We start from the raw sequence: 27751 nt of genomic DNA, 5'->3' as shown, positions 1-27751 counted from the left end.
TGAGGGGGCCAAAAAAATTAATGTCATAATATTCTACTTTTTTGGATACAATCTCAAATGTTATATAATATACGGTTTGCATAAACAACTGGCCCCAAGATCTACTTAGCAAAAATAAGAATTATATTAAAAGTTAGGAAAAATTGTAACCAAGTCATTGCTGTCAAGAATCAATTTTAACTTCCTTAGGATGGGTGGGTAAAGCTTTAAAATTTAACATATTTCCATCTTCCATTAGAACAAAAGAAACATATTAGGCAAAAGAATTTGGAAAGACATTGAAACAAAAGAACACAACTTCTCTTACCCATAAAACTAAACATTTTTTAATTAAAAAACCTAAATCTTAAAGTAAATCTTATTCATTTAAATTAAAAAAATATAAACTCACAAGGCTCAAGGAAATGTTCTAAGTTTTACAACTCAATAGTTGTAAATGAAAGTGAGATTTAAAGAGAAAATTTACTGGCTGGACATGGTGGCTCATCCTGTAATCCCAAGGATTTGTGAGGCCAAGGTGGGAGGATCGCTTGAGCCCAGGAGTTTGAGACCAGCCTGGGCAATACAGTGAGACCTCATCTCTACTAAAAATTTAAAAAACTAGCCAGGCGTAGCACATGCCTGTAGTCCTAGCTACTTGGAAGGCTAAGGTGGGAGAATCACTTCAGGCAAGAAGTCTGAAGTTGCAATGAGCTATGATCATGCGACTGCAACCCAGCCTGGGTGACAGAATGAGATGCTGTTTCAATCAATGGATCAATCAATAAAGAAGAGAAAACTTAGCTATATGTGGTAGCAACTTGATACCACAAAGAAAATTATTCTTATATTCAGCCCAGAATCGGTAACACATACACACACATACACAACCCTATACTGTCTTCCTTATATCACTCTAGACTGACAATAACAATGATAATTATACAGGTAAGGCAAACTTTTTTTTCTAAACACTAGTATAAGCACAAACTTTTACCTTTTCTATGCAATCATCAAAAAATGCTAATCCAGTATCTTTATCACTTACAAAACTGCATTCTTCAATGAAACGAATAAAAATCTGTGTTTTGGATAAAAGGGTATAGAATTTTGCATAGGCACGATCTCGACTTTTTAAAAACCCTGAGGAAAACAAAATTATAATTAAATTCAAATTTTAAACTGGAATTCGATATTATAGTAAACATTAAACTTGTACTTATCTATATTACATTCTCTTTATCTATATGTATATATATCCACATTTAAAGAGAAGTTTCTACAAGTTGAGTATCCCTTATCTGAAATGCTTGGGACCAAAAGTGTTTCAGATTTCGAAATTTTTTTTTTAAGATATTGAAATATTTGCATGCGCACAATCAGATATCTTGGGGATGAGACCCAAGTAAACAGGAAATTCATTTATGTTTCATATATACATTATACACACAGTCTGAAGGGAACATTATACAATATTTTCAATGATCTTGTGCATGAAACAAAGTGTGTGTTAAGTACTTACGTGTGGAATTTTCCACTTGTGGCATCATGTCAGCACTCAGAAAGTTTCAGATTCTGGAGCATTCCAGGTTTTGGATTTTCAGATTAGGGAAGCTCAACCTGTAGTAACTACATATATAGCTCCTTCTGCCTAATTAAACCATGAAAAATACTTAACTTCTATCAACCCCTTCACTGAAATCTGAATCCCCTATAAGGAACCTCCAGCTCTACAACTTTTAAGTAGAAATTTCTCTGATACTCTGCACACTCTTGAGTCCATAGTCAATTTCCAAAGAGCCAATGTCCTTCCTCTTTAATGTCACAAGACCATTATTTCTGTATTGTTTTTCAAATTTCTGCTCATTAAAGTTTCAAGCATCTGGCTATTCCACTATTTCCTCTATTAATCGTAGTCCTGTATTAATTTCAGGGACATTCCTTCATTCACTGAAGACCAGGACATTTGATTCAAAGCCTCCTCCTACCATCATTCTTCCACACCCAGAAGCACAAACCATGAGAACACTTTAGGTTCGTCTTCATTCCTTTTTTTTTTTTTTTGAGACAGAGTCTAGCTCTTGTCCCCCAGGCTGGAGTGCAGCGGCGTGATCGTGGCTCACTGCAACCTCTGCCTCACAGGTTCAAGTGATTCTCTGCCTCAGCCTCCTAAGTAGCTGGGATTAGAGGTGCCCATCACCACACCTGGCTAACTTTTGTATTTTTCGTAGAGACAGGGTTTTACCATGTTGGCCAGGCTGGTCTCGAACTTCTGACCTCAGGTGATCAGCCCGCCCCGGCGTCCCAAAGTTCCGGCATTACAGGCGTGAGCCACTGCACCTGGCCTCTTTTCTTTTAAGAGATGGGTGTCTTGCTATGTTGACAAGGCTGGTCTCGAACTCCTGGCCTCAAGTGATCCTCCCATCTCAGCCTCCCAAATTGCTAGAATTACAGGCATGAGCCACCATGCCCAGCCTTCATTCCTTGATTTTCAATGATCCTATGCTCCACCCTACCTCAATCACCAACTTCAACACACAGTCACAGTCCCTAGACTTTACTTGCTAGCATTCAAAGCAGCATTGCCTTCCAAATCTCTCATTTTCACATCACTCTCAGCCCATTACCTCTGCCTATCTGGTCTCTTTAATTAAGTATTTCTACTAAGTGTTTTAGGGTTTTTTATTGGGGGAGCAGAGAGGGAAGGCTCATTGAAATCTCCAATCCATTGGCCCTTTTACCTCCACATACATCCTCCCATCTTCACTTCTTTCTCTATGTAATACTGATTCCATGCTATATCAATAATTTCAATTACTGTTTTGTCAATACTCTCAACCCTTTTGCTCTTTTGTTTTTTTGGTTAAACCTACCTAGCATAACCCAGCTCTGGAAGAATGTGCTGCTTGCCTTCTCTGGATCTGTATAAGGATGACTGAGCACAAGTTAAGGGGAAAAAAGTTCCACAACCAGGCAGATCAGAAGCACTTATACCTTCATCCCTGACCAGCAATCCTACTACATTTCTAGAATCAATTTAATTTTCCTTTTCACATGTTTTCACAACTATTTCCTATTTGTATATGCTCTCCCTTCATGTTTTTGTGCCCCCTCCGTAGTCCGAAATGCGCATACTTTATATTGCAATGAAAATGCAGATCATTAAATAGAAACTATGTATACTATCTCACTACATAACTTACGACTCCTTTAACAGTTATCATTTATTCCTTCTGTCTTTTTACAGTGGATATGTCCCTCTTCCTATCTAAGGACAAACCATCACATGACTTCAGGATTCCAGCCCCTTCCAGTGTTCTCGGGATAAATCTCCCTCTCTATTAGCTATTTCTCTCTTTTTTTTTGTTTTCTTTTTTGAGATGGAGTCTTGCTCTATTACCCAGAATGGAGTTCAGTGGTGTAATCTCGGCTCACTACAACCTCCACCTCCCAGGTTCAAGTGATTCTCCTGCCTCAGCCTCCCAAATAACTGGTACTACAGGCATGCACCACCACTCCCGGCTAATTTTTGTATTTTTAGTAGAGATGGGGTTTCGCCATGTTGGCCAGGCTGATCTCAAACTCCTGACCTCAAGTGATCTGCCTGCCTCAGCCTCCCAAAATGCTGGGATTACAGGCGTGAGCCACTGTGCCCAGCCTCTATTAGCTATTTCTCATCAGCATACTCAAGTCTCTTTTTTCCATCCTAAAAAAAAAAAAAAAGGAAAGAAAAAAAAAAAAAACCTTCGATCTGCTCCTTCCCTTTTTTCTGTTATTTTACTTTTTATAAAGGGCATGGCCATTCACTTGGTTGGTAAAGGCAAAAACCTCAAAGCCGCTCTTGATATCTCCCACTCTACCTTACATTCCATATTCAATCACCAGGTTCTACTCGATCTAATTCCTTAAAAAATCACTCTTCTAGTCACACTATCATCAATTAATCCAGGTCACCTCTAATAATCCCTAGAACCAATGTGGCTACTTCCTAAATAGTAGATCCATGCTTCAATGCCTCCAGTGCAATCTCTGTATGGAAGCCAAGGAGATTCTTCTTTTTAACATTTCAAAGAGTGATTTTTGTAAAAAATGCAAATCTGATCCTATTACCTAATGAAATATCCTTTACAGGCTTCCAATTACTCTTAGGATAAAAACTGAAACCAGCACTAATCCTAAAACATCCTGCATAACCTGGTTAATGCCACCATTTCAAACATGGTTTTCTCTGCAGTCTTTCTTTCTTTGATGCTGTGGTCCTGATTCCCATCCCTTTTAGATACTAATTAGTAGAGAAAAGCTTAAATAAAATAGAAATAAATTACTCTCCACAAGTTATAATGAAAAGGCTTTCTTTCCTTCTAGTGGATCCAGGCAATGATCAGCAAAGGCTGCTAAACCAAATAAGTCAAAGGCTAACGGGTGAACTACAATGAATGAATGAGGCTGACAACACCTTAAACCTATTAGGACTTTTTGCTGTAGGCCTGAGTGGTTGCTGCCGACATGGGCAAGTTCATGAAACCTGGGAAGGTGGTGCTTGTCCTGGCTGGACGCTACTCTGGACGCAAAGCCGTCATCGTGAAGAACATTGATGATGGCACCTCAGATCGCCCCTACAGCCATGCTCTGGTGGCTGGAATTGACCGCTACCCCCGCAAAGTGACAGCTGCCATGGGCAAGAAGAAGATCGCCAAGAGGTCAAAGATCAAGTCTTTTGTGAAAGTTTATAACTACAATCACCTAATGCCCACAAGGTACTCTGTGGATATCCCCTTGGACAAAACTGTCGTCAATAAGGATGTCTTCAGAGATCCTGCTCTTAAACGCAAGGCCCGACGAGAGGCCAAGGTCAAGTTTGAAGAGAGATATAAGACAGGCAAGAACAAGTGGTTCTTCCAGAAGCTGCGGTTTTAGATGCTTTGTTTTGGTCATTAAAAATTAAAAAGGAAAGAAAAAAAAAAAACCTATTAGGAACACTAAAAGTACAACAGTCAGACATGTATGTGCCTCTCAAGATGATGCAATAGGAAGAAGTGAGCACCATGTATTTTGGCACTTCTTGCCAAGATAATTAAACCTGAATCTAACCAAGCCACTAGATCTGCACTGTTAATTAATCAGTAGTCACTATCTTCATATGGCAATTTAGCACTTGAAATGTAACTGATCCAAACTAAGACACACTGTAAGTAAAAAATACATGCCAGAATTGAAAGATGTAGGCCAAGCACAGAGGCTCATGCCTGTAATCCCAGCATTTTGGAAGGCCAAGGCAGGCGGATCACCTGAGGTCAGCAGTTCGAGACCAGTCTTGCCAACATGGCTAAACCTCGTCTCCACTTAAAATACAAAAATTAGCCAGGCTTGGTGGTGCACGCCTGTAATCCCAGCTAATCGGGAGGCTGAGGCGGGAGAATCACTTGAGCCTGGGAGGCAGAGGTTGCAGTGAGCCAAGATTGCATCACTGCATTCCACCTGGGCAACAGAGCAAGCCTGTCTGAAAAAAAAAAAAAAAAAAAGAAGATGTTTATGGAAAAAAAATGTAAACGATTTCATCAATAATTTTTAAAATCAGATTACATGCTGAAATGCTACTATTTTCCCCCTATTTTTCACTTTTTTATTGTGGCTACTAAAATAATTCTACATTTCATATGTGGCTTACGTTATATTTCTACTGGACACTGCAGCTCTTGAACCTACCACAAGTTTACAGGCAATACAAGTGGAAGAAGAAATGGTAAACAACAACATAAGGATAAAATAAGCCAAAACCACATATACAAAATTCTTAGTTAATTACTATTGCTTTTTAGACCCAAACTTAAAAGTAGCACACCAAAGTACCTTAGGATACTAATATTCCTTGTTATTTCTTCAAGGAATATTTCTCAGACCTAACTAGCACTCTCACTGTAATCAATACTTTCCTTCAAAACACACTTATTAAGTAGTTAGTATTTACATTTTTTTCTTGTCTAATGTCTGTGTCCCCTAGTAGACCAAACGCTGAACTGTTTACAATAAAACCTTAGGGCCTGAAAACTGAGTAAATATCTTTTCAAATTCCTTTAGTGATGTCACTCCCATACAATCCGTATTCTTCATCTGGCATTTACAACTACCCACAATCTGAGCCCTAATCTTATTTTCAGCCTTATCTTCCACAGCACCTCTAAAGCTCATCACTCTAGTCAAATTGTACCATATAATCTTTTTTCCCAAATGTGCTGTCATGAGTGAAACTGTGTCCCCCTCAAAATGTGTGTGTGTGTATATATATATATATATATATATACACACACATATATACATACACACATATATTTGAGATGAAATTTCAGTCTTGTTGCCCAGGCTGGAGTACAGTGATCTCGGCTCACCACAACCTCTGCCTCCTGGGTTGAAGAGATTCTCCTGCCTCAGTCTCCTGAGTAGCTGGGATTACAGGCATGTGCCACCATGCCTGGCTAACTTCTGTATTTTTAGTACAGACGGGGTTTCGCCATGTTGGTCAGACAGATCTCAAACTCCTGACCTCAGGTGATCGGCTTGCCTTGGCCTCCCAAAGTGCTGGGATTACAGGCATGAGCCACTGTGCCTGGCCCAAAATTTATATATTAAGTTCCTAGCCCCTAGTACCTCGGAATGTAACTATTTGGAGATAGGGTCTTTAAAGAGGTAATTAAGCTAAAATGAGGATTATGGGGTAGACCCTAGTTCAGTAAGACTGGTAAGAAGAGGATATTTGGACATAAGACAAACACTGAAGGAAGACCACATGGAGAAAACAGCTATCTACAAGCCAAGTGAAGAGGCTTCAGAAGAAACCAAACCTGCTAACTACCTTCATCTCAGTTTAACCTTCAAAACCACGAGAAAATAATTTCTGTTGTTTAAGCCACCTAGTCTGTGGTATTTTGTTACGGCAGACCCAGCAAACTAATCTGCAGGCCTTGTGCTTTAGATCTTGATGGTACTTCCATTTTGTTATTACCATGAATGATAATAGCTGTTATCACGAGTATTTTAAAGTACTTGTACTAGTTGCTTCATATATATTTTCTCATTTAATCTTCACAACGATGAAGTAGATATAGCCCCCATTTTATTAATGAGAACACTTTTAATATTTTTTAATTTTTTTGAGACAGAGTTTCACTCTTGTCACCCAGGCTGGAGTGCAATGGCACAATTTTGGCTCTCTGCAACCTCCGTCTCCCGAGTTCAAGTGATTCTCCTCCCTCAGCCTCCCGAATAGCTGGCATTACAGGCACACACCACCACACCCGGCTAATTTTTAAATTTTTCGTAGAGGCAGAGTTTCATCATGTTGGCCAGGCTGGTCTTGAACTCCTGACCTCAGGTGATCTGCCTGCCTTAGTCTCCCAAAGTGGTGGGATTACGGCGTAAGCCACTGCGTCCGGTCGAGAAAACTTTAATAAGCTCCATGAAGACGTTATAAATAACAAAGTAGAAATTCTAACTCAGATTTAACTCTTAATGCCTATGGACTTCCAGAAAGCCTTTCCTGTTCTTCTCCATTTATCTCCATTCTACCCATTCTTCTAAGTCATGCTTCTTCCATGAAGTCTTCCAAAATACCCATTTTGAAATACTGGAATATTTGGAAGAATATCCCTTTTTTTTCTGAACTCTTAAAACTTCCAAATTAAAACTGTGTAAAATATGTTTTCTTGACTACTTGTTCTATTTTTTTAATATTTTAATTATTTTCCATTTAAGACCCCATAGAGCTAGGTTTTATACTTCTTTATATTCCTACATAATAACTAGCCAGTAAGTGGTAACTAAATATTTAAGTGGTAAGTTATCTTAAAGCAGAAAAGATAAAGGACAAAAGGATTAATGGGAAAATACAGATTTTTTAAAAAAGTAATCACTAGGTAAAAAGCACAGAAAAGTAAAATAATTTCAAATAAATATTGATATAGATGTAAGATTGCTACTACATATATAACAGTAGCTGAATAACAACAAAAATCTCTATTAATTCCCTAAAACAAAACATACTAAAAATAATGAGTATATGTTTTTCCCTGGAACAAAGCTACATTAGTCAAAAATGTTTAAAATGTGGTGCCCTTATTGCACAAACTAATTGTAAAGCCAAAAGTGTACACATCTGGCCAAGTGCTGTGGCTCACACCTGTAATCCCAGCATTTTGGAAAGCCGAGGGAGGAGGATCACTTGAGGCCAGGAGTTCGAGTCCAGCCTGGCCAACATAGTAAGACTCCACTCTATTAAAAAAAAAAAAAAGAAAAAAAAAGTGTACAAATTCAAGAACTATGCAAAATTGAAGAAATACCTGAAGGCAAATCTCCAGTTATGTTCTACTAAGATAAGTGACAAGGTATCGTAAATACAGGTAACATCTTTGACTTTTCATAATTAAATATGTCTAGTTTCAGATTTCTCAGGAAAAAAACGGGCTATAAAAATTACAAGAAATTCTAGTCATAAAGTTGGGTTACAAATACATGGAAGTTCATTATATTTGAATGTGAATTCGTAATAATTTATACAGTTAAGTATTTCTTGGCAGCAACATCAAATATAAAATATTTTCACTTCAATAAAAGGAATTGTACTTTCAGTGCTACCCACCCTGTCGGTCAAACAATGAATCAGCAGCTGTGGCTTTATTTGAAGGAGCCTCTGTGATTGGTCTGAGAAATGTTCTATATCCTTTTAAAATAGATGCCATAAAGCGCAAAAATGCCTCCTGAATTTCCATCTCAAGCTGTGTCATCTTCTTTTGCCAGGAGAAATCTGCTTCAATTGGAGTCATGTCAATTGCTGAGCCTTCTTGAGTTTTTCGGTGAACTAACAAAGGAAAAAAAACAGAAAATGGTATTATGTTAAATTTAAGAAGAATTTTCTCGTATACATTCCTTCATCAATAGTATTCCTTTTCCCTCACATTACCTGATGACAGCTGGGGATACAATTTCTTTAAGGTGCTAAGTAGATTTTTGCATGGCTTTTTGGGAAGTTGCTTCCAGTTCATGTTCTTCTTTTCATCTGATCTATTAAATCAGAACAAAATTCATAAAATGTGTTATTTATAATCTGCTTTTACTAAACAAAATTCTTGCACCAACCTAAAACTAGAAAATGGAAAAGATGTTTTTACTGCAGTCATAACTGATGCAAACAGTTTGAATAAGTGAATTTCAAGGAAGTTCTCTTTTCATTCAACCAACCTCTGTCAAATTTAGCCATCTCATTCTAACCTTCCAACATATATTTTCAATGCTGGAGTCAGGAATACGACACTGAAGTCTAGCTTCAAAAATTACATTTTAGAATTATAATATTCTGAGAGTCAAATCTAGTTGACTTGAGACTTCAAACTACCTACTGGTAGGCTTCTAAAATGCTGTGTGCCCAAAGAGAAAAATTGGAATTTAAGTAAGGATTAAAAGTATATGTAGTTCATCCAGCCCTCACAGTTAAAAATAAATTAATCATAACACCATTATTCAATATAATCTATGATCATGAAACAACAAAAACCAAAGCCAGACCACTCTGGCCAACACGGTGAAACACCGTCTCTACTAAAAGCACAAAAATTAGCCGGGTGTGGTGGTGTGTGCCTGTAATACCAACTACTCAGGAGGCTGAGGTAGAAGAATCACTTGAGCCTAGGAGGTGGCGGTTGCAGTGAGCCGAGATTGCGCTACTGCACTCCACTTTGGGAAACAGAGCAAGACTCTGCCTCAAAAAACAAAACAAAACAAAACAAAACAAACCCAAAGCCATAGAGATGACCATTTTTAAAGGTATTACTAAAAGCTTCTGTTTCCAAAACTTTATATTCCAAAAATACAAAATATATATATCTGTATGTGTGTGTGTGCGTGTATATATATATGTGTGTATATATATATATATATATATACCAAGAATATAAGAATATAAAATACAGCAGACAGAACTGCCTAAAAAGCCCTCTTTTTACAAAAGTTAGCATAAATATAACAAATGTTCTTTAAAATTTATGGCTAAGCTGGCAAGAAAATCGGGGAAATCTTCAGGGGTTGAAAACCCAGAATAACACCAAGGCCACATCTGCCCTGAGGATTAATAGACAGCCTTGGATATTAAAGGCTTCTCACAGAACAGGAGACCAAGTTTCAGTCTCACCAAGAAGTATGTTAGAAATGAAACTTCCAAATAAAACTGGTACGCTTAAAAGGCTGACTCCGCTTTTTCTTCTTTTTTTCCTTTTTTTTTTTTTTTTTTGAGACAGAGTCTCACTCTGTCGTCCAGGCTGGAGTGCAGTGGTATGATCTCAGCTCACTGCAACCTCTGCCTTCCAGGTTCAAGCAATTCTCTGGCCTCAGTCTCTAACTAGCTGGGATTACAGGGGAGCGCCACCACACCCAGCTAATTTTTTATTTTAGTAAAGACAGGGTTTCATCATGTTGGCCAGGCTGGTCTCGAACTCCTGACCTCATGTGATCCCCCCACCTCGGCCTCCTGAAGTGCTGGGATTACAGGCATGAGCCATCGCACCCAGCCTGATTCTTTTTTTAACCCAAAATACTACAATTCTAAGCCTTTTCCCTAAGTCAGTGAATTGCTTAGGTTTCTCTAAATGTAGCATGACATAATGAAAAAGGCAGAGATTCCAGCTTTAGGATCAACCTGGAATCCTGGTTGTACCTTTATATTAGCTGATTAATGAAATTAATAAATTTAATAAAAATTTAATTTTTAATAAAAAGTTAAATTATTTTTTATTTTAATCATGTTCTATTTTATAGTATTGTTCTTCAGTACTCAGTGCAGTTCACATGTAGCTTTTTTCTAAGCAAGTGATTGCATTTTGGAATCTTTTTTTGCATACTTTAAATCTTTTAATAAAATATGTCAATTTTTTTTAATTTCAATAGGTTTTCGGGGAACAGGTGGTATCTGGTTACATGAATTAGTTCTTTAGTGATGATTTCTGAGATTTAGGTGCACCCATCACCCAAGTAGTACACACTGTACCCCATGTGTAGTCTTTGCTTTGTCGCCCAGACTGGAGTGCAGAGGTGTGATCTTGGCTCACTGCAACCTCCGTCTCCCGGGTTCAAGCGATTCTCCTGCCTCAGGCTCCCAAGTAGCTGGGACTACAGGCGTGTGGCACCATACCCAGTTAATTTTTTGTATTTTTAGTAGAGACAGAGTTTCACCGTGTTAGCCAGGATGGTCTCGATCTCCTGATCTCGTGATCCGCCTGCCTTGGACTCCCAAGGTGCTGGGGCTACAGGCATGAGCCACTGCGTCTGGCCTCATGTGTAGTCTTTTATTCCTCAACCCCCTCCCACCCTTTCCCCCAAGTCCCCAAAGTCCATTGCATAATTCTTCACCCCCTGGCCCCACCCCGAGGGGAAGTCTCACTCTGTTGCCCAGGCTGTAGTACAGTGGCACAATCTCAGCTCACTGCAACCTCTTCCTTCCAGGTTCAAGCGATTTTCCTGCCTCGGCCTCCCAAGTAGTTGGCATTACAGGCACATGCCACCACACCTGGCTAATCATTGCATCATTCTTATGCCTTGTGTCCTCATAGCGCAGCTCCCTCAGCTTGGATTTTGATTAGGGGAGGGATCTCCCCTGAGAATTCATTACCGTATGCCTGCCAACTAATGGGTTATGAGTTTGACTGCACGCTACTGGCATGGCACAAGAAACTGTCAGTCAAAATAACTAACTTCAAGTGCTCCCTGGCTTAATGCCACCAGAATGGAAGCAAACATAATATCCTCTCTGTAAGAATAAATGTCTAATAAAAGAGCTAACACTTCCTTTGTGCCTGGTATGTTAAAAGACATATTTTAACATCTCTTGAAACTGTGTCTTAAAAGTGATGGCATGTCAAGTTTAACTTTGATCAATTTATCTCATTTTATGTCATCGCTGTCTAATATTTTAGTGCTATCTTTTAACCCCCTCCCCCAAATAAAATATTGTCATTAATGTCTGGATTATCATCCATTTGTAATCTGGCTCTGACATTTACTCTCTGTGTGACTTTGTATAAATCACTCAACTCGTCTGTTACTCAATTTTCTGATCTACAAAATGAGGACTGATAATGTACCTAATACACAGGGCTACTGTAGGTAGATGAAATGCATCTCATCTAACCTAAAGGCCCATTAATTGTAAAATTCATTGTTTTTGTACCAGTAAGAGTAAGAGGATGTTGCCAATTAAAGTATTTTAAAGTCTACTTTACTGCTTGAAAAAGGAGTAAAATATTAATTTCAAGTTCTAAGCACCCATATTAAAAAACTGAGAGGAATCATTAAAGGAACATAAATATGAAATTATACATATACACACACACACATATACACATAATATAACATTTAGGTAAGTAGATGGGGAAAATACAGAATAATCCATTCAATCTGAAAGAGAGAAAAGAATAACAGCAAAACAAAAAGGACTAAATGAGACAGAAATATTCAAATATATAACAATACATGTAAATTAATGGATTCTTCAATAAAAAGACAAACGTTAGATTGGGTTTCTAATGCCAGTTATATACTATACACAGAATATCTGAAATTAAAAGGATGGGAAAATATATACCAAAGATGATATATCTAAAATAATGTATTAATGAGAAGAAAAGCACAAACTAACAAGAGCCATCAGTGATTTTTTTTTAAAGTAGCTACAAAATAAAAGTATTCATTTAACTGCAGAACTATTTTGAACTTGAGTGTCCCTCATAACACAGCCTTAATTAAGTACATAAAGCAAATGTCCAAATAACTATAAAATGCAATTGACAAATCCACCATCACACTGGGAGTTTTAAAACTTTAATATGATCACACAGCTCAAAAATAACTTAAAACACATACACACATCCTTGTTCCACGTCTGATCAGTTCCCTCACCCCCATAATACATAATCACTAGTTTCTTGAGCATATTTTAATGTGTCTTTATTCCAAAACTAGCAGATACAAGTAAATATAACTATTCCCTGCCTTTTCTTTTGCACAAGTAGCAGCACACTGCAATACACAACTACCACCTTGATTTTTTTTTTTTTTTTTTTTTTTTTTTGAGACGGAGTCTCGCTCTGTCGCCCGGGCTGGAGTGCGGTGGCCAGATCTCAGCTCACGGCAAGCTCCGCCTCCCGGGTTTATGCCATTCTCCTGCCTCAGCCTCCCGAGTAGCTGGGACTACAGGCGCCCGCCACCTCACCCGGCTAGTTTTTTGTATTTTTTAGTAGAGACGGGGTTTCACCGTGTTAGCCAGGATGGTCTCGATCTCCTGACCTCGTGATCCGCCCGTCTCGGCCTCCCAAAGTGCTGGGATTACAGGCTTGAGCCACCGCGCCCGGCGATTTTTTTCATTTAATAATGTATCTTTTGTAGCCAGACAGGGTGGCTCACACCTGTAATCCCAGCACTTTGGGAGGCTGATGTAGGCATATCACTTCAGGCCAGGAGTTTGAAACCAGCCTGGCCAACGTGGCGAAACCCCATCTGTCAAAACTACTCAAATGTGCTGTTGCATCATGAAAGCAGGCATGGACCATATGTAAATGAATGAGCATGCCTCTTTTCCAATAAAACTTTATTTACAAAAACAAGCTTTGGGCCAGATGTCAATCCCTGCTGTATACCAATAATCATAATTTATGATAAACTGCTCAAAGCATCCCCTTTGAAATTAGAAACAAGACAAGATACCAACTATAACTACTTATAGTCAACATTACACTAGCGATCCTAGCTGGAGAATTAAGACAAAAAATTTTAAAATACATTAGGATAGTATAAGTAGAGAAATGTGTTTATAGGCAGAAAATTGAAGATAATATACAAATTAAGAGAATTCAACTAAGTTGCTAGATATAAGGCCGCTACATAAAAACCAACTACATTTCCCAGCAACAAGTAGAAAGTCTAATTAAAAATACCATTTACAGTAGCAATAAAAACTGAAAGATACTTAGGAACAAATAAGTCTAACAAAAGATGTGAATTATCTTTCTGGAGAAAACACAAAGTTTACTGAAAAATTTTCAAAGATCAATGAAGTGAAATACCACATTCATGGGTCATATTTCTTGTGCATATTTTCAATGTGTGCCAAAAAGGTATCATCTGCCTCCAAACGAATCTATAAATACAATAAAATTCTAACAAAAATGCCAATGTAATTGTGTGTAGAGCTTAACAAGATGGTATTAAAATTTATATGGAAAAACAAAAGACCAAATAGAGTGAAAACAATTTTCAAAAATAACAGGAGTAAGGGGATTCGCCATGGACACTGCCAAAAAAAGGTCTCATACCATGACTTTTTAAAACAGTTTTATTAAGATATAAAGTCATATGCCATACAACTCACCCATGTGACGTGTGCAATTCAATGGTTTTTATTATATTCACGGAATTGTGTAACCACCACTACACTCAATTTTTTTTTTTTTTTGAGACGGAGTTTTGCTCTTGTTGCCCAGGCTGGAGTGCAATGACGCAATCTCGTATCACTGCGACCTCTGCCTCCCGGGTTCAAGCAATTCTCCTGCCTCAGCCTCCTGAGTAGCTGGGATTACAGGCATGCGCCACCACGCCCGGCTAGCTTTGTTATTTTAGTAGAGACGGGGTTTCTCCATGTTGGTCAGGCTGGTCTCAAACTCCCAACCTCAGAAGATCCACCCACCTCAGCCTCCCAAAATATTGGGATTACAGGCGTGGGCCACTGCTCCCAGCCTACAAGCAATTTTAGAATATTTTCATCACCTCAAAAAGAAATCCCACAGTCACTTAGTTTCCAATACTCCCATCCTCTCCATTCCAAGGCAATCACTAATCAATCTACTTTCTGCCTCTAGAGATTTGCCTGCTTGGGACATTTCATGTAAATTAAATCATAATATAAGGTCTTTTAACATAATGTTTTCAAGGTTCATTCATGTTGTAGACAACTTAATTTTAAAGCCATTAAGATAGTATAATACTGGCAAGAGATTGAAAACAAATCAAAGGAAAAGAATAAGATCGGATATGTATCTATACAAATACAGAAAGCAGTATGTCCCATCAAGTGTAGCTGAATTAAATAACTAAATGAGACACGTAAACCTCACAACTTAAAAAATAATCATGATAGTATTTCACGGCCTCAAGGTGAAATATTTCATATATAAGAATCAAAAACAGTACTCCATAAAGAGAAATTTAAAATTTGATAAATTAAAATAAGTCTCTTTATCAAAAGACACCAAAAACAGAATGGAATGACAGGTCACAATGTGGGAGAAGCTATTTGGAATGCACACAGCAGACCAATAATTAATTCCTGATTATATATACAATTTCTACAAATCAAAAGAAAAAGACAATCTAACAGCAAAATGCACCAACAAAAGGAACATCCAATTCACAGGAGAGGAAAACCAAGGAGCACGAAGGTATGAAAATGCTCCATTTGCTACTAATTAAGGAAATGTGAATTAAAGCCACAGTGAAATACCATTACCATCAAATTGGTAAAAAATGTAAAAGTCTGACCACAAGTGCTGGCAAGGATATGAAGCAAAGAGTACTTTCATCTGCTGAGGATGGAGTAAACTTGGGAGAGTAATCTGGTATTAGTTATTAAGTTGAAAATGCTCATTCCCTACCAAGCAACATTAGGGCTTCCAGGTATACACGTCAGAGGAATTCCTGAGCATATACTCAAGGAAATATATACAACGATAATCAGAACAGCCTTGTTCCTAACATCAAAGATCTAGATACAACCTAAATGTCCATCGACATTGATCACCATTGAAAATGAACTGGATGAACCTCACAAAGAACGGTAAGCAAAAAAGAAATTCACAGAAAACTATTCAAGTAGAAAAAAATTTGTAAGTATGCAAAACAAAATTTTATTTAGATTAATACATATATAATAAATGTTTTAAAAATGCATGTATATGATAAACTCCAAATCTAAGATGATGGTTGGATTTGGAATTTATCCAAGATGATGGTTGGATCTGGAGCTCCTCTCTGGGAGACAGGAACAAAATATCATTATGGAGGACTATCTAGAGATTTCAAATTTATTGCTAATGTTTTCTTTATTTTTTTTTTTTTTGAGACAGAGTCTCCCTCTGTCGCCCAGGCTGGAGTGCAGTGGCGTGATCTCCACTCACTGCAACCTCCGCCTCCTGGGTTCAAGCAATTCTCTTGCCTCAGACTCCCAAGTAGTGGGGATTATAGCTGCCCACCACCATGCCTGGCTAATTTTTGTAGTAGAGACGGAGTTTCACCATGTTGGCCAGGTTGGTCTCAAACTCCTGACCTCAGGTGATTCGTCTGCCTCGGCCTCCCAAAGTGCTGGGATTACAGGTATGAGCCACCGTGCCCGGCCTATTAATAAAGTTGTGGTGAATAGATACAAGTTATTTACATTATTCTGTACAATTTGGAGGCTTTTTTTTTTTTTTTTTGGAGACAGAGTCTTGCTCTGTTACCCAGGCTGCAGTACAGTGGGGTGAACATAGCTCACTGCAGCCTCGACCTCCTGGACTAAAGTGATCTTTCCTCCTCAGCTGCCTGTGCAGCTGGAACTACGGGCACGCACCACCACTCCTGGCTAATTTTTTATTTTATATAGATGGAGTCTCACCATGTTGCCCAGGCTGGCCTTAAACTCCTGGGCTCAGTGATTCTCCAGCCTCAGCCTCCAAAAGTACTGAGATTACAGGTGTGAGACACTACACCTGGGCACATTTTATAATTATTTAAACACAACTGAGCAGGCCAGGCATGGTGGCTCACGCCTGTAATCCCAGCACTTTGGGAGGCCAAGGTGGGTGGATCACCTGAGGTCAGCAGTTTAAGACCAGCCTGGCCAACATGGTGAAACCTCATCTCTACTAAAAATACAAAAAAATTACCCAGGTGTGGTGGCACACACCTGTAATTCCATTACTCAGGAGGCTGAAGCAGGAGAATCACTTGATCCCGGGAGGCGGAGACCGCAGTGAGCCAAGATTGCACAACTGTAACTCTGTTGCCTGGGCAACAGAGTGAGACTCTGTCTCAAAATAAATAAATAAATAAATACAATTGAGCAAACACTTCAAATTTGTTTTAGAAAATAATGTTTTGATTACCAGAAGTTTTATAAAAGTTACTCAAAACTGGGCAAAATTAAGACTCTCCATATTATTTTATTCGGAATAATAAATAAAACAAGGTAAAAAATCTGAGTGTTAACTTCACAAATAATCATTTCTAAAAGCAACACCACGAATACATTCCTGAAATAATTGTTTTTCAGGGAGAGTAGCCTATAAACAATAAAGTGTGTGCTACAAAAAAATATTTAATTCATTCAAATTGTTCATTACTTTCAAGCTGTAAGTAAATCTAAATATACATAAGGAGCTACTACAGTTATACAGTTTCAAAATACAATGGTAGATCCGTGTCAAAATTATATTTTAAGTTACAGCAAATGTTTTCTTCCTTCTTTAGGCTAATTTTTTGGTTCATATAAAAATATTTTCCCAACGAATTCTACTGTTGGAACTATTTAGGCCTCACCTAAAATATTTCTCTATTCACTTTCTACCAATCTCAAACAGTAAAGAATAAGTGTTCCACACCCTGGAAGTTGGCACCAACATAAGAAAATTTTTAATACTGTCCTTTCCCACTTTTGGTGGGGGAAGGGGTAACCCTTAAACATCCATCCAGAACTATTCCTTTTATTAATGTAGTTTGCTGCTCTCTGAACCCTCAGCTGTACCACTGCTGTACTTATCACCTTCAGCAAACACAAACTATAACTGATTTTTAATATAAATTTCTATGCAGTAAAGAACAGATCCTTATAAAATTCAAATCCTGACAACTAAACAAATGGTAAAATATCACTCTATACTGTAACTAAACTTGTATCTCCAATGGGTAAACCCATTTTACTTACATATGGATTTTGAATTAAACCTAGAAAGCATATCGTCTCTTGAGCTCTGAAAGCAGTGTTTAACCATTACTTTTCAAACTCATAGTCTCTTCTGATAAACCTAAACATCTCCTGCTTACATTTAACATTGTCATCCAGATATAAACTATCATAATATTGAACTTTTTTTTTTTTTCAAATCACACAGCGTTCTCAGATTCTGATACCTGCCCTGGTTGAGAGCCATTGTATTTAAGAGGAAGATTTAACAACTACCAAAAATAGCATATTTCTAGATGCTTTCAAAGAACTGTAACTCTATATAGTGAAAAACATAAATGGGAGATAATATAAAATGAATCAACTTACACATATAACATGTTCGTATCCAAGTCAATGCAAACAACATCTTGTGGTGGGTCATGAAGATCAAAATACCTTGAGTCAACTCCAACTATAAACGGTAAAGGTGCACTAAGCACTGCAGCCAGTGAAAGAGGACAAAGGGGAATATATGGGCACTGCCACTGAAATGGAAAGATCATCTGGGAAAAAAGTTTTAAAAAATTAACCAAATTTTAAATTTGCAATAAAAATTATATAAGTAACTAGTATTACTGAAAAGGGATCACTGAAAAGCAGTTAAAATCACTGTTTTGTTTACCTTAAACTTCATTCCAAAACTAAATGACTATAAAACACTACTAAGCAATACTATGAACAAATGTAATTAAAATTTTCAAGTCATGACGATGATCATTAAACACAATAAAAATACTAACAGCTTTTTGCATGTTAATTCTTCTAGTATCTATACAAAGCCCACATTCCAATTTTATGGAGTCAAAATAAGATAAAATGGCCCAAAATATCATAAAACAAACTTATTATCTTTAACTCTTACACATTTCATTCACCTATTAATTCTCAAAATTACCTCAGATCAAAATCCAACTAAAAGCATCAAGGATTTAAAAAAAAAAAAAAAAAACTACTCTCTAGGGAATGCTAATAGTTAATTAAAGAGTTCAACAAAAAAAAAAAATTCATAACTGTTCAAATAAACATCAGTGATGTCTGGCATCTTAAAAATACTGTCAATAGGCCGGGCACGGCGGCTCATGCCTGTAATCCCAGCACTTTGGGAGGCTGAGGCGGGTGGATCACTTGGGGTCAGGAGTTTGAGACCAGCCTGGCCAACATGTAGAAACTCTGTTTCTACTAAAACACAAAAATTAGCTGAGTGTGGTGGTGCATGACTGTAATTCCAGTTATTCTGGAGGCAGAGGCAGGAGAATCGCTTGAACCTAGGAGGCGGAGGTTGCAGTGAGCAGAGTTTGCACCACTACACTCCAGCCTGGGCAACAGAGCAAGACTCTGTTTCAAAAAAAAAAAAAAAAGAAAGAAAAAGTCAATATATAAAATACTCCTCTATCTAGACATGATGAGACAGAAAAAGAAAAAAGAGAAAAAAACATTTCTCAAGAATCTTTACCTGTTTTCCTTTACAAAGCTTTACTTCAATTGTATCATTTGTGCTTTTCTTAAAAAAAAAAAAAAAAGTTTTGATGTTCTCTAAAAAAAGACTAAAACATGTTAAGGCCAAATGCAGTGACTCTCAACACTTTGGGAGGCTGAGGCAGGAGGACTGCTTGAGGCCAGGAGTTCAAGGCCAGCCTGGACAACAGAGTGAGACCCTCATCTCCATAAAAAATAAATAAATAAATGAATAAATTTTACAAAAAAAAATTTAATAATTAGCTAGTACTAAAATTTTACTGATGATAATTTTTTTCTCCTACTATAAAAATCCCTGTTATCTTTTAAGGTCGAGTTCAATTATCACCCTTATCTGTCATCATTCACCCCAAAGAAATGCCTATAACACTTACTACCTCTGCCAGCTATTACAAAGGGTTATTCAGGATTGGAATTTTGTCTTCAAACATTTATTTACTTAATATTTGAGCACTTGCTATGTACTAATTACTGTTCTTCATAACGAGATCTTAACAATAAATGAAAGAGATCACTCTCCTCATGAGGTTAATAGTTTAGGATAAGAGTCAGCAACTTTTTCTGTAGAAGACAATAAATATTTTAGGCCTTGTGAAGCACATTGTCTCTGTCACAACCATTTAACTCTGCTGTCACGCATGAAAGCAGTCATAGGCAATATATGAATAAATGGCCTATGTTCCAATAAAACTTTATAGAAACAAGTGGCAGGCAGGATTCGGCCATCATTTGCAAACACCTTGTCTAGCAGAAAGAGAGAAAATAAATGAAAGACATAATAAATAAAATATTATGTTACAGGTTGAACATCCCTAACCTGCAAATTCAAAATCCAAAGTGCTGCAAAATCCAAAACTTTTTGAGCACCAACATGACACAGAAAATAAATTGCTCATAGAAGCATTTAGGACTTCAGATTTTTAGATTAGGGATGTTCAACCAGCGTGTATTCTGCAAACATGCCAAAATCTAAAAAAATCCTAAATCCAAAGCACTTCTTTCCAAGCATTTTAGACAAGGGATACTCAACCTGTATGTCAGGAAGTAATAAGTGCTATGGAAAAAAAAAAAAAAAGGAAAAGTAAAGCCAAGTGAAGGACATTAGAGTTCAGAGCAGGAGAGAGGAAAAGCAGGTTGTATTAGGACAAACAGGACAGGCCTCATTAATAAAGTGACAACAGAGCTGAAACCTGAAGAAGGTGAGAGATTTAGCCAACGGGATATATAAGAGAAGAGTGCTTCAGTGAGAAGGAACAGCTAGGGCAAAGGCCTTAAGGCATGGGGAATGCCTAATGCTCCCAGGACGGTAAGGCCAGAATGCTGGAGAAGAATGAGCAAGATGAAGGGTAGTGGAAAATAAGATCAGATTGCTGAGGGGCAGAGCCACTCACAAAGGACCCTGCAAGGACTTCAGATTTCTTGAGTGACAATTATCTTCTATTCAACAAAAGGTGTGTTACACCTGCAACTATCTAAGAAACCTTAGAAAAAAAGCTGTGTGCTAGCAAAACATGATATCCTTCTCTTCACCTTTGCCTTTTGCAACACTATAGGGTCACTTTTTATAAAGTACTTGTACATTTCACCAATCTTTGCTATGGGTCTCCATTAATTCTTTGATATTTAAATCATTCTCCTTTTGAAGCATTTGTTTTGTGACCATTCTTTTCCATGTTCTCTTCTTCAAATAGTAATTGGCATAACTACCAAATCATGACTTATAAATAATTTTGCATGCAATTCAGACAGCTGTCCAACATCAGTTGCATAAACCTCACATATTCTGGCATTTTTCATATGATTACCAATTCCATGGGCACTTTTTTCAACTGTTCTTGCACCATATTAGTGAAATCCATCAAGAGACTTGGCCACCACGATTCTGACAAAGGGGATTGAATAAACACCACTGTTTTAGTAAGGAATATGTGGGTGGGAACTTTTTTTTTTTTTGAGACGGAGTCTTGCTCTGTCGCTAGGCTGGAGTGCAGTGGTGCAACCTCAGCTCATAGCAACCTCCACCTCCCGGGTTTAAGCGATTCTCCTGCCTCAGCCTCCCGAGTAGCTGGGACTACAGGCATGCGTCACCACGTCCAGCTAATTTTTGTATTTTTAGTAGAGATGGGGTTTCACCATGTTGGCCAGGATGGTCTCGATCTCTTGACCTCGTGATCCACCTGCCTTGGCCTCCCAAAGTGCTGGGATTACAGGCGTGAGCCACTGCGCCTGGCCTGGGTGGGAACTTTCTAAAACTGGTCAGTTCATTAACAAATATTTTCATATTCTAACAACTTTTGCCTTCACACACAACTGTGATGACTTGGAAAAGTAATACTTAATGAGGATCCTCTTAGAAGTTGTCTCCTATGGTTACTATTGTTTTCAGTCCTAACAGCACTTCTCCAACCAGATTAAGATCTTGGAGACATACCCCATTTGTTGTTTTAATAAGTATTTATTGAGGGCCTACTCTGTGCTAGGCAACTGTAACAAGTGCTGAAAATACAGGAATAAACAAGAGATTAGGTCCTTACTCCCAGGAGACTTACATTCTTAAAATGGGGAAGGGAAGAGAGGAGAGTCAGCTATTTTAAATTAAACAACTAATGGAGAACTGGAATATCTAAAGTTGTATACAATGACCTATAAAGCCCTATACAATCAGACTTCATTCTTTTTTTTTTTTTTTTTGAGACGGAGTCTCACTCTTGTTGCCCAGGCTGGAGTGCAATGGTGTCATCTCAGCTCACCGCAACCTCCGCCTCCTGGGTTCAAGTAATTCTCCTGCCTCAGCCTCCCAAGTAGCTGGGATTACAGGCATGTGCCACCACACTCAGCTAACTTTGTATATTCAGTAGAGAGGGGTTTCTCCATATTGGTCAGGCTCGCCTCGAACTCCTGATCTCAGGTGATCCGCCTACCTCGGCTTCCCAAATTGCTGGGATTACAGGCGTGAGCCACTGTGCCTGTCAATCAGACTTCATTCTAAGCGCAACGGGAAGCCAAAGGGTTTTAAGCAGTGAACAACTTTAATAACAATTTAACAATTTAATTTTACTTATGCTTTACACAAGAGCTTAGCCTCTGTATATTATCCTATTTCACAATCACTTAGAATTTCCTCTATATTACTGATTCACAATTACTAAAAGTTAAAATAGGGAGAAATTAACCATGTAATCATTTGCATAATTTTAGAACAGCTGAAATTGGCCAGAGCCTCTCAATACAATCAGCTTCATTCTCAGGTTTTATTATACAATCATATAGTTTTTACTCTGGGAAGAACTCTAAAATATGAAAAATTGGAAATTGACATTTTTCCTAAAATAGATATCACCTTTGTTTTCTTTATACTTCCTACTTCTCTTTGCCAGCAGATTATATTCGACTTTTACTGGGCGGGTAATTTTTCAAAGTTACTTTTTAAAAATTTGTTGTTGTTTTCAAAGTTGCTGTTTCTGAAAGAAATTTCCCTTTGGAGTAAAAATTGTCTGTCAGTAATTCTGTACTAAAAGGAAAATTCTATACTTACAGCTACAACAGCTTCAGCTACCCCAGTCAAGACAGCTGGCCTAAGAGAATGCAGCAGAATTTTACTCTCAAGTAAAACAAAGAGCAGCAGTGTTGCACAATTCTCAGGACCCAGATTCATCAGCAAGGTGCTAAAGTTGGCTCCACTAGGAAAAAAAAGAGAAAAATAGATCACTGTGAACTATTTTGCTAAAACATGTTAAGATTTGCTTATTAAATTATTTCTTAAGTATTAACAGATTGAGAGTCTAGTGTTAATTTCAAGTCTTTACTTGTTTATCAATGAAAAGTAGCAAATTTAATAAGATAGATAACTGGGTGATTTAAATTCATTCTCTGGTAATAAAACGCATTTATCAAGAAAGTTTTTCCTGGCCGGGCAAGGGGGCTCAAGCCTGTAATCCCAGCACTTTGGGAGGCCAAGATGGGCGGATCACGAAGTCAGGAGATCGAGACCATCCTGGCTAACACGGTGAAACCCCGTCTCTACTAAAAAATACAAAAAACTAGCCGGGCGAGGTGGCGGGCACCTGTAGTCCCAGCTACTTGGGAGGCTGAGACAGGAGAATGGTGTAAACCTGGGAGGCGGAGCTTGCAGTGAGCTGAGATCTGGCCACTGTACTCCAGCCTGGGCCACAGAGCGAGACTCCGTCTCAAAAAAAAAAAAAAAAAAAGATTTTCCTGAATAGCCATTTGAGTTGAACTCAGAAGAAAGGAGACAAGGATGGGAATGAAGGGGTGACAGACAATATATGCAAGGGCCCTGGGGCAAGAAAAGGCTGTTGTCATAGCCAAGAAATTGAAATAAATCTATTGTGACTAAAGCATAGTAAGGGAAAGGATGAAAATAGCAACAGATTAGGCTGAAATTGAAATATACTATTATATTTCCATTTTCAAAAGGACACACTGGCTACAGGGTGGATAAAGAACTGAAGGAAGATGAGTAAAAAGGTACCAGTTAAGAAGCTAGTAGTGAGGTAGTCTGGTAAGACATCATGGAAGTCTACTATGATGCAGATGAAAAGAAGTAAATGGATTCGAGATATTTAGAAAGCAAAAATCAGCTCACCTTAAACCTTTAGTTATGAACTGGATATGGGAAGGGGAGATGAGAAGAAAAGGGAAGTGTCCTCTACATCCAATCTTGCAACTCTCTGAATTGTTCCCATTTATAAAACAGCCCTACCATCCATCTAGCTATCAAAGTCAGAAACATTAAGGCTATTTTTGCCTAGTTTTAACTAATAAAGTTAATTGTAAAATAACAATTAACTTTATTATACTAATCACTAAAATATTTTAAAGCATTCTGCTCCAAGTGAATACATATATCATTCTAAATACCAGTAATTACCTTAGTGGTAAAGGTGTAGAAACTGGCTGTGATAATATTAATGCATCATGGACTGACAGCTTAAAAAAAAAAAAAAAACAAGATAAATTAACCAAAACAAGATATAAGTTTCAAAACTACTTGTGAAATTTATATATTTAGATCAAAGGTAATACTGAAAACAATAATTTAATATGCAAACACGCTTTTTGAAACATGTACTAAAATATAAAATGATAGCTGTATTTACTCAGAAGTGTTACATTAGTTCTTTTTCAATAAATGGTCAATTTGAATTTTGATTCACTTAATTGGTTAAAGTACAATTATTTAAAATTTATGGAATTACTGCTTCAGAAAAGCTTCAAATTCATTTACTCAACAGACTGTAGGCACTTGGCAGTTGCTTCGCACATTAATACTTGCAGAACTGAAATAGCATTCAATATCAACAATACCTGACTTAATCCCACCATACATAATGTTAAGAATGTCTTAGAAAAACTTTTAAATGGCTTCCCTCTATAGATCAGTGCTACTCAAAGTATGTTAAGTATGCCAGTATGTTAATTGTTATAGTCCAGAAAGATATAGTATACAAATGAAGAGCAAACCACTAAGCAACTTTTATGACAATCTGACCTCTCTCCCATATCCAAGCATGTAATCAGTGGAACTATTATTATAGAGAGGGTATAGACCTGCTCGTGTTGCATATGTCACAAGCTGTATACCTACCTACGTCTGCTACTTACTGAAAACAGAAAACTGGTCCTTTAGCATAGTACTATTATAGACCTTGTTTAAGTTAACGCCCTCCAACCATTGCTCATTTCATATTTAATATTTATTAGAGAATCTGACATTAAGAATATACTCAAACATAATCCTGGGTTTTACATTATTAAAATTAGATACATAAAGGCCATGCATGGGCCAAAAATGAAAATGTTATGAACCAAGGGTTGTAATTATTCCAATTCTGTACATTCAAATCCAAAACCCAGTAAGAAAGGATGTTCAGTAAAGCTACAAAGCACAGAAAATCCAAGGACTTTACGAATGCATATTGCTCCACCTCAAACCCAAAGGTATACAGAATCCACTCTGCAATGACTGGGGTGAGCATATGCAAAGTTCTCCCCAAATATACTCTCTTTTGGTTACCTGGACAAGGATTCTCGGTCTTTGTGGTGAAGGAAAAGGGATGTTTTGCATAAAATGTGAAATGTGCCTAGAAAAAAAATTTGAAATAAATATCATAATTACTTTTCTAAAATGCATCATAGGTTTTAACAAATCTTAAATATCACTATATATCATCCCAGATATGACATGGCCATTTATCTAAAATGTAGGCTAAGTAAGTAAATTTGCTTAGTGTAAACGAATTTATCCATGTCCATCAAACTTCTGAAATACACAATGTATTTCCTGACTTCTATTCCCATCCCCTATCATTACCAGATGAATAAAAATAACATAAAAATAGTTTTCATGAAAGGAGTGAATTTTTATAGCCCTGGTTATCCATGGCAGTACAGGGAGCAACTAACTGTGCTACAATGAATTTACACTAAAATTGAATTTAATCCCAGATTTACTACTCTAACATTGGATGAACCACCTACCCATTCTATTTCTGCACCTATAAAAATTACTTCTTAAGTTTCTCCAAAGTTTAGAGCTTCTTAGGAGCCACAAAAATGCAACATATTACTTCAACTGAAAAAGATATTGATTATATACATTGATTTTATTTTCACAAGCTATTCATAGAATCTTAATTTTTCAAAAGGTTGCTAACTTGTCACTAACATTACATTTTACTTCAAAAAACTTCAAATTAATCTGACAGCTGAATATTAAACCCAGAACTATAAATCATTAAATTGCCATTTCAAGAGTGCAAAATGAAAGTTGCAACCATATTTCAGTATCAAATTATGATGAGTTTATGCACAGTACTTTACTCTTTTTAAAGGTGATTTTTGGACAGCATTATTTTTAAATCTGTGCATAATTACCCCTTCCTTATCCACTAAACTAGTATGTTTCACTGATACTCTTTCTGCTATAATGTAAAAGTTCTGAAATTGTAAGAAACATCTATGTTTACACATACTTTAATACATTACAGAAAGCTCTTGACACTTTTTGGTTTGTCAGCAGGATACATAAATTATAAACTATCATAAACAGAAGTCAGTGTGCCACTAGAAATCAGAAAAGATCATTTAAAAAAGAGTAGCTCAACATACATTTTTCTTGCTTAGAAAGACTGCATGACAAAAAGAATTACAAACTAAAGAGAAAGCTCAAATAATTTCTGTCAATGCTAAAACAAAAACTTCACTTTTAACATCAATTAACTTATTCTTACTAATTTCGACATCACTTTAGAGAGGTATTATGGTTAGAATTTGGAATGGCCACTTGTATGGGTGGGTGGGTGGGTGTGTGTGCAGCAGTAACTATTTGTCTCTCGGTTATTAGAGAATAAATAGGAAGAAGAACACTCACAATATAATTTATGTAAGTTACTTCTTCAGGTGAATTCTCAAAAGATTATTATTTGGCCATCCTTGCCACTACTGTCCAATTTTAAGCTCACAGTCAATGATTCAGGTGAAGAAGGGAGTAAGAAAAAGTTGGTGGCTGATGCCTGTAATCCCAGCACTTTGGGAGGCTGACGCAGGTGGATCATGAGGTCAGGAGTTCAAGACCAACCTGGCTAAGATGGTGAAACCCCGTCTCTACAAAAATTAGCCAGGCGTGGTGGCGGGTGTCTGTAATCCCAGTTACTCGGGAGGCTGACACAGAGAAGTGCTTGAACCCAGGAGGTGGAGGTTGCAGTGAGCCGAGATGGCGCCACTGCACTCCAGCCTGGGTGACGTCTCAAAAAAAAAATGTTGGGTAAACGTAGCCTTCCTTCCCTTCCAACTTTGCTGCTAAAAGTTACACAAACAATCAAACGTATAAATTTATATACCCAGTTTTCCACCAGCCATCTTTCTATTCATATACATACTTTTCAATGGGAAGAGGATGTGGTCCAGACACAGAAAGTTTGTAGATAAACATAAGAAATTTCCTAAAAGCTTCAAAAAAAGGCCAGTGTGAGAGTAAACAAATGCATTTGTTTGTATTGATGGATTTGGAGACCATTTTTCTCTCCACAGGCGTCAATAGGCCCAGTTGCATAAGCTGTTTCTCTGACAGAAGTTCCCGAGAGTAAGGTTCATAAAACTGAATGGCAGCTCCATATACCTAAAGAGTAAGAGAATTCTGTTACAAGATTTGAGTTTGTTTGAAAAAATTAGCTTCTCTTTTTCTCTTATTACACAAGAAATATTTGCTCGTACACTTATACAGATAAATTACGAAAAAAAAAAAAAACTCACCCAAATTTCTAC

At 37.4% G+C, this 27751-nt stretch overlaps 2 protein-coding genes across 5 annotated transcripts in view; one reads left to right on the top strand and one right to left on the bottom strand.

The window, feature by feature from the left end:
* DENND4C (DENN domain containing 4C) overlaps positions 1–27751 on the bottom strand; it is a 142248-nt gene that overhangs the window by 52136 nt on the left and 62361 nt on the right. For 3 of the 4 annotated variants that reach the window (XM_033237435.1, XM_033237437.1, XM_033237436.1), the window contains exons 6-13: positions 27367–27605; positions 25503–25569; positions 24357–24415; positions 23001–23145; positions 18317–18492; positions 8933–9033; positions 8612–8830; positions 977–1122 (exon numbers count right to left, since the gene is read on the bottom strand). In XM_033237435.1, coding sequence (XP_033093326.1) covers positions 977–1122; positions 8612–8830; positions 8933–9033; positions 18317–18492; positions 23001–23145; positions 24357–24415; positions 25503–25569; positions 27367–27605 — 1152 coding nt within the window. The remainder of the gene's footprint in view (positions 1–976; positions 1123–8611; positions 8831–8932; positions 9034–18316; positions 18493–23000; positions 23146–24356; positions 24416–25502; positions 25570–27366; positions 27606–27751) is intronic. The other variant, XM_033237438.1, reaches the window with a different exon arrangement.
* On the top strand, positions 4453–4945 carry LOC117098622 (60S ribosomal protein L27). Its single transcript, XM_033237440.1, has one exon. It carries the CDS (start codon positions 4486–4488, stop codon positions 4894–4896), a length of 411 nt encoding a protein of 136 aa, XP_033093331.1. The 5' UTR covers positions 4453–4485; the 3' UTR covers positions 4897–4945.

This window comes from Trachypithecus francoisi, unplaced genomic scaffold (assembly GCF_009764315.1).
Source record: "Trachypithecus francoisi isolate TF-2019V2 unplaced genomic scaffold, Tfra_2.0 Lachesis_group16, whole genome shotgun sequence".
Lineage (NCBI taxonomy): Eukaryota > Metazoa > Chordata > Mammalia > Primates > Cercopithecidae > Trachypithecus > Trachypithecus francoisi.
Note: the sequence above shows the minus strand (reverse complement) of the source record. Positions and strands in the feature narration are given on the sequence as shown.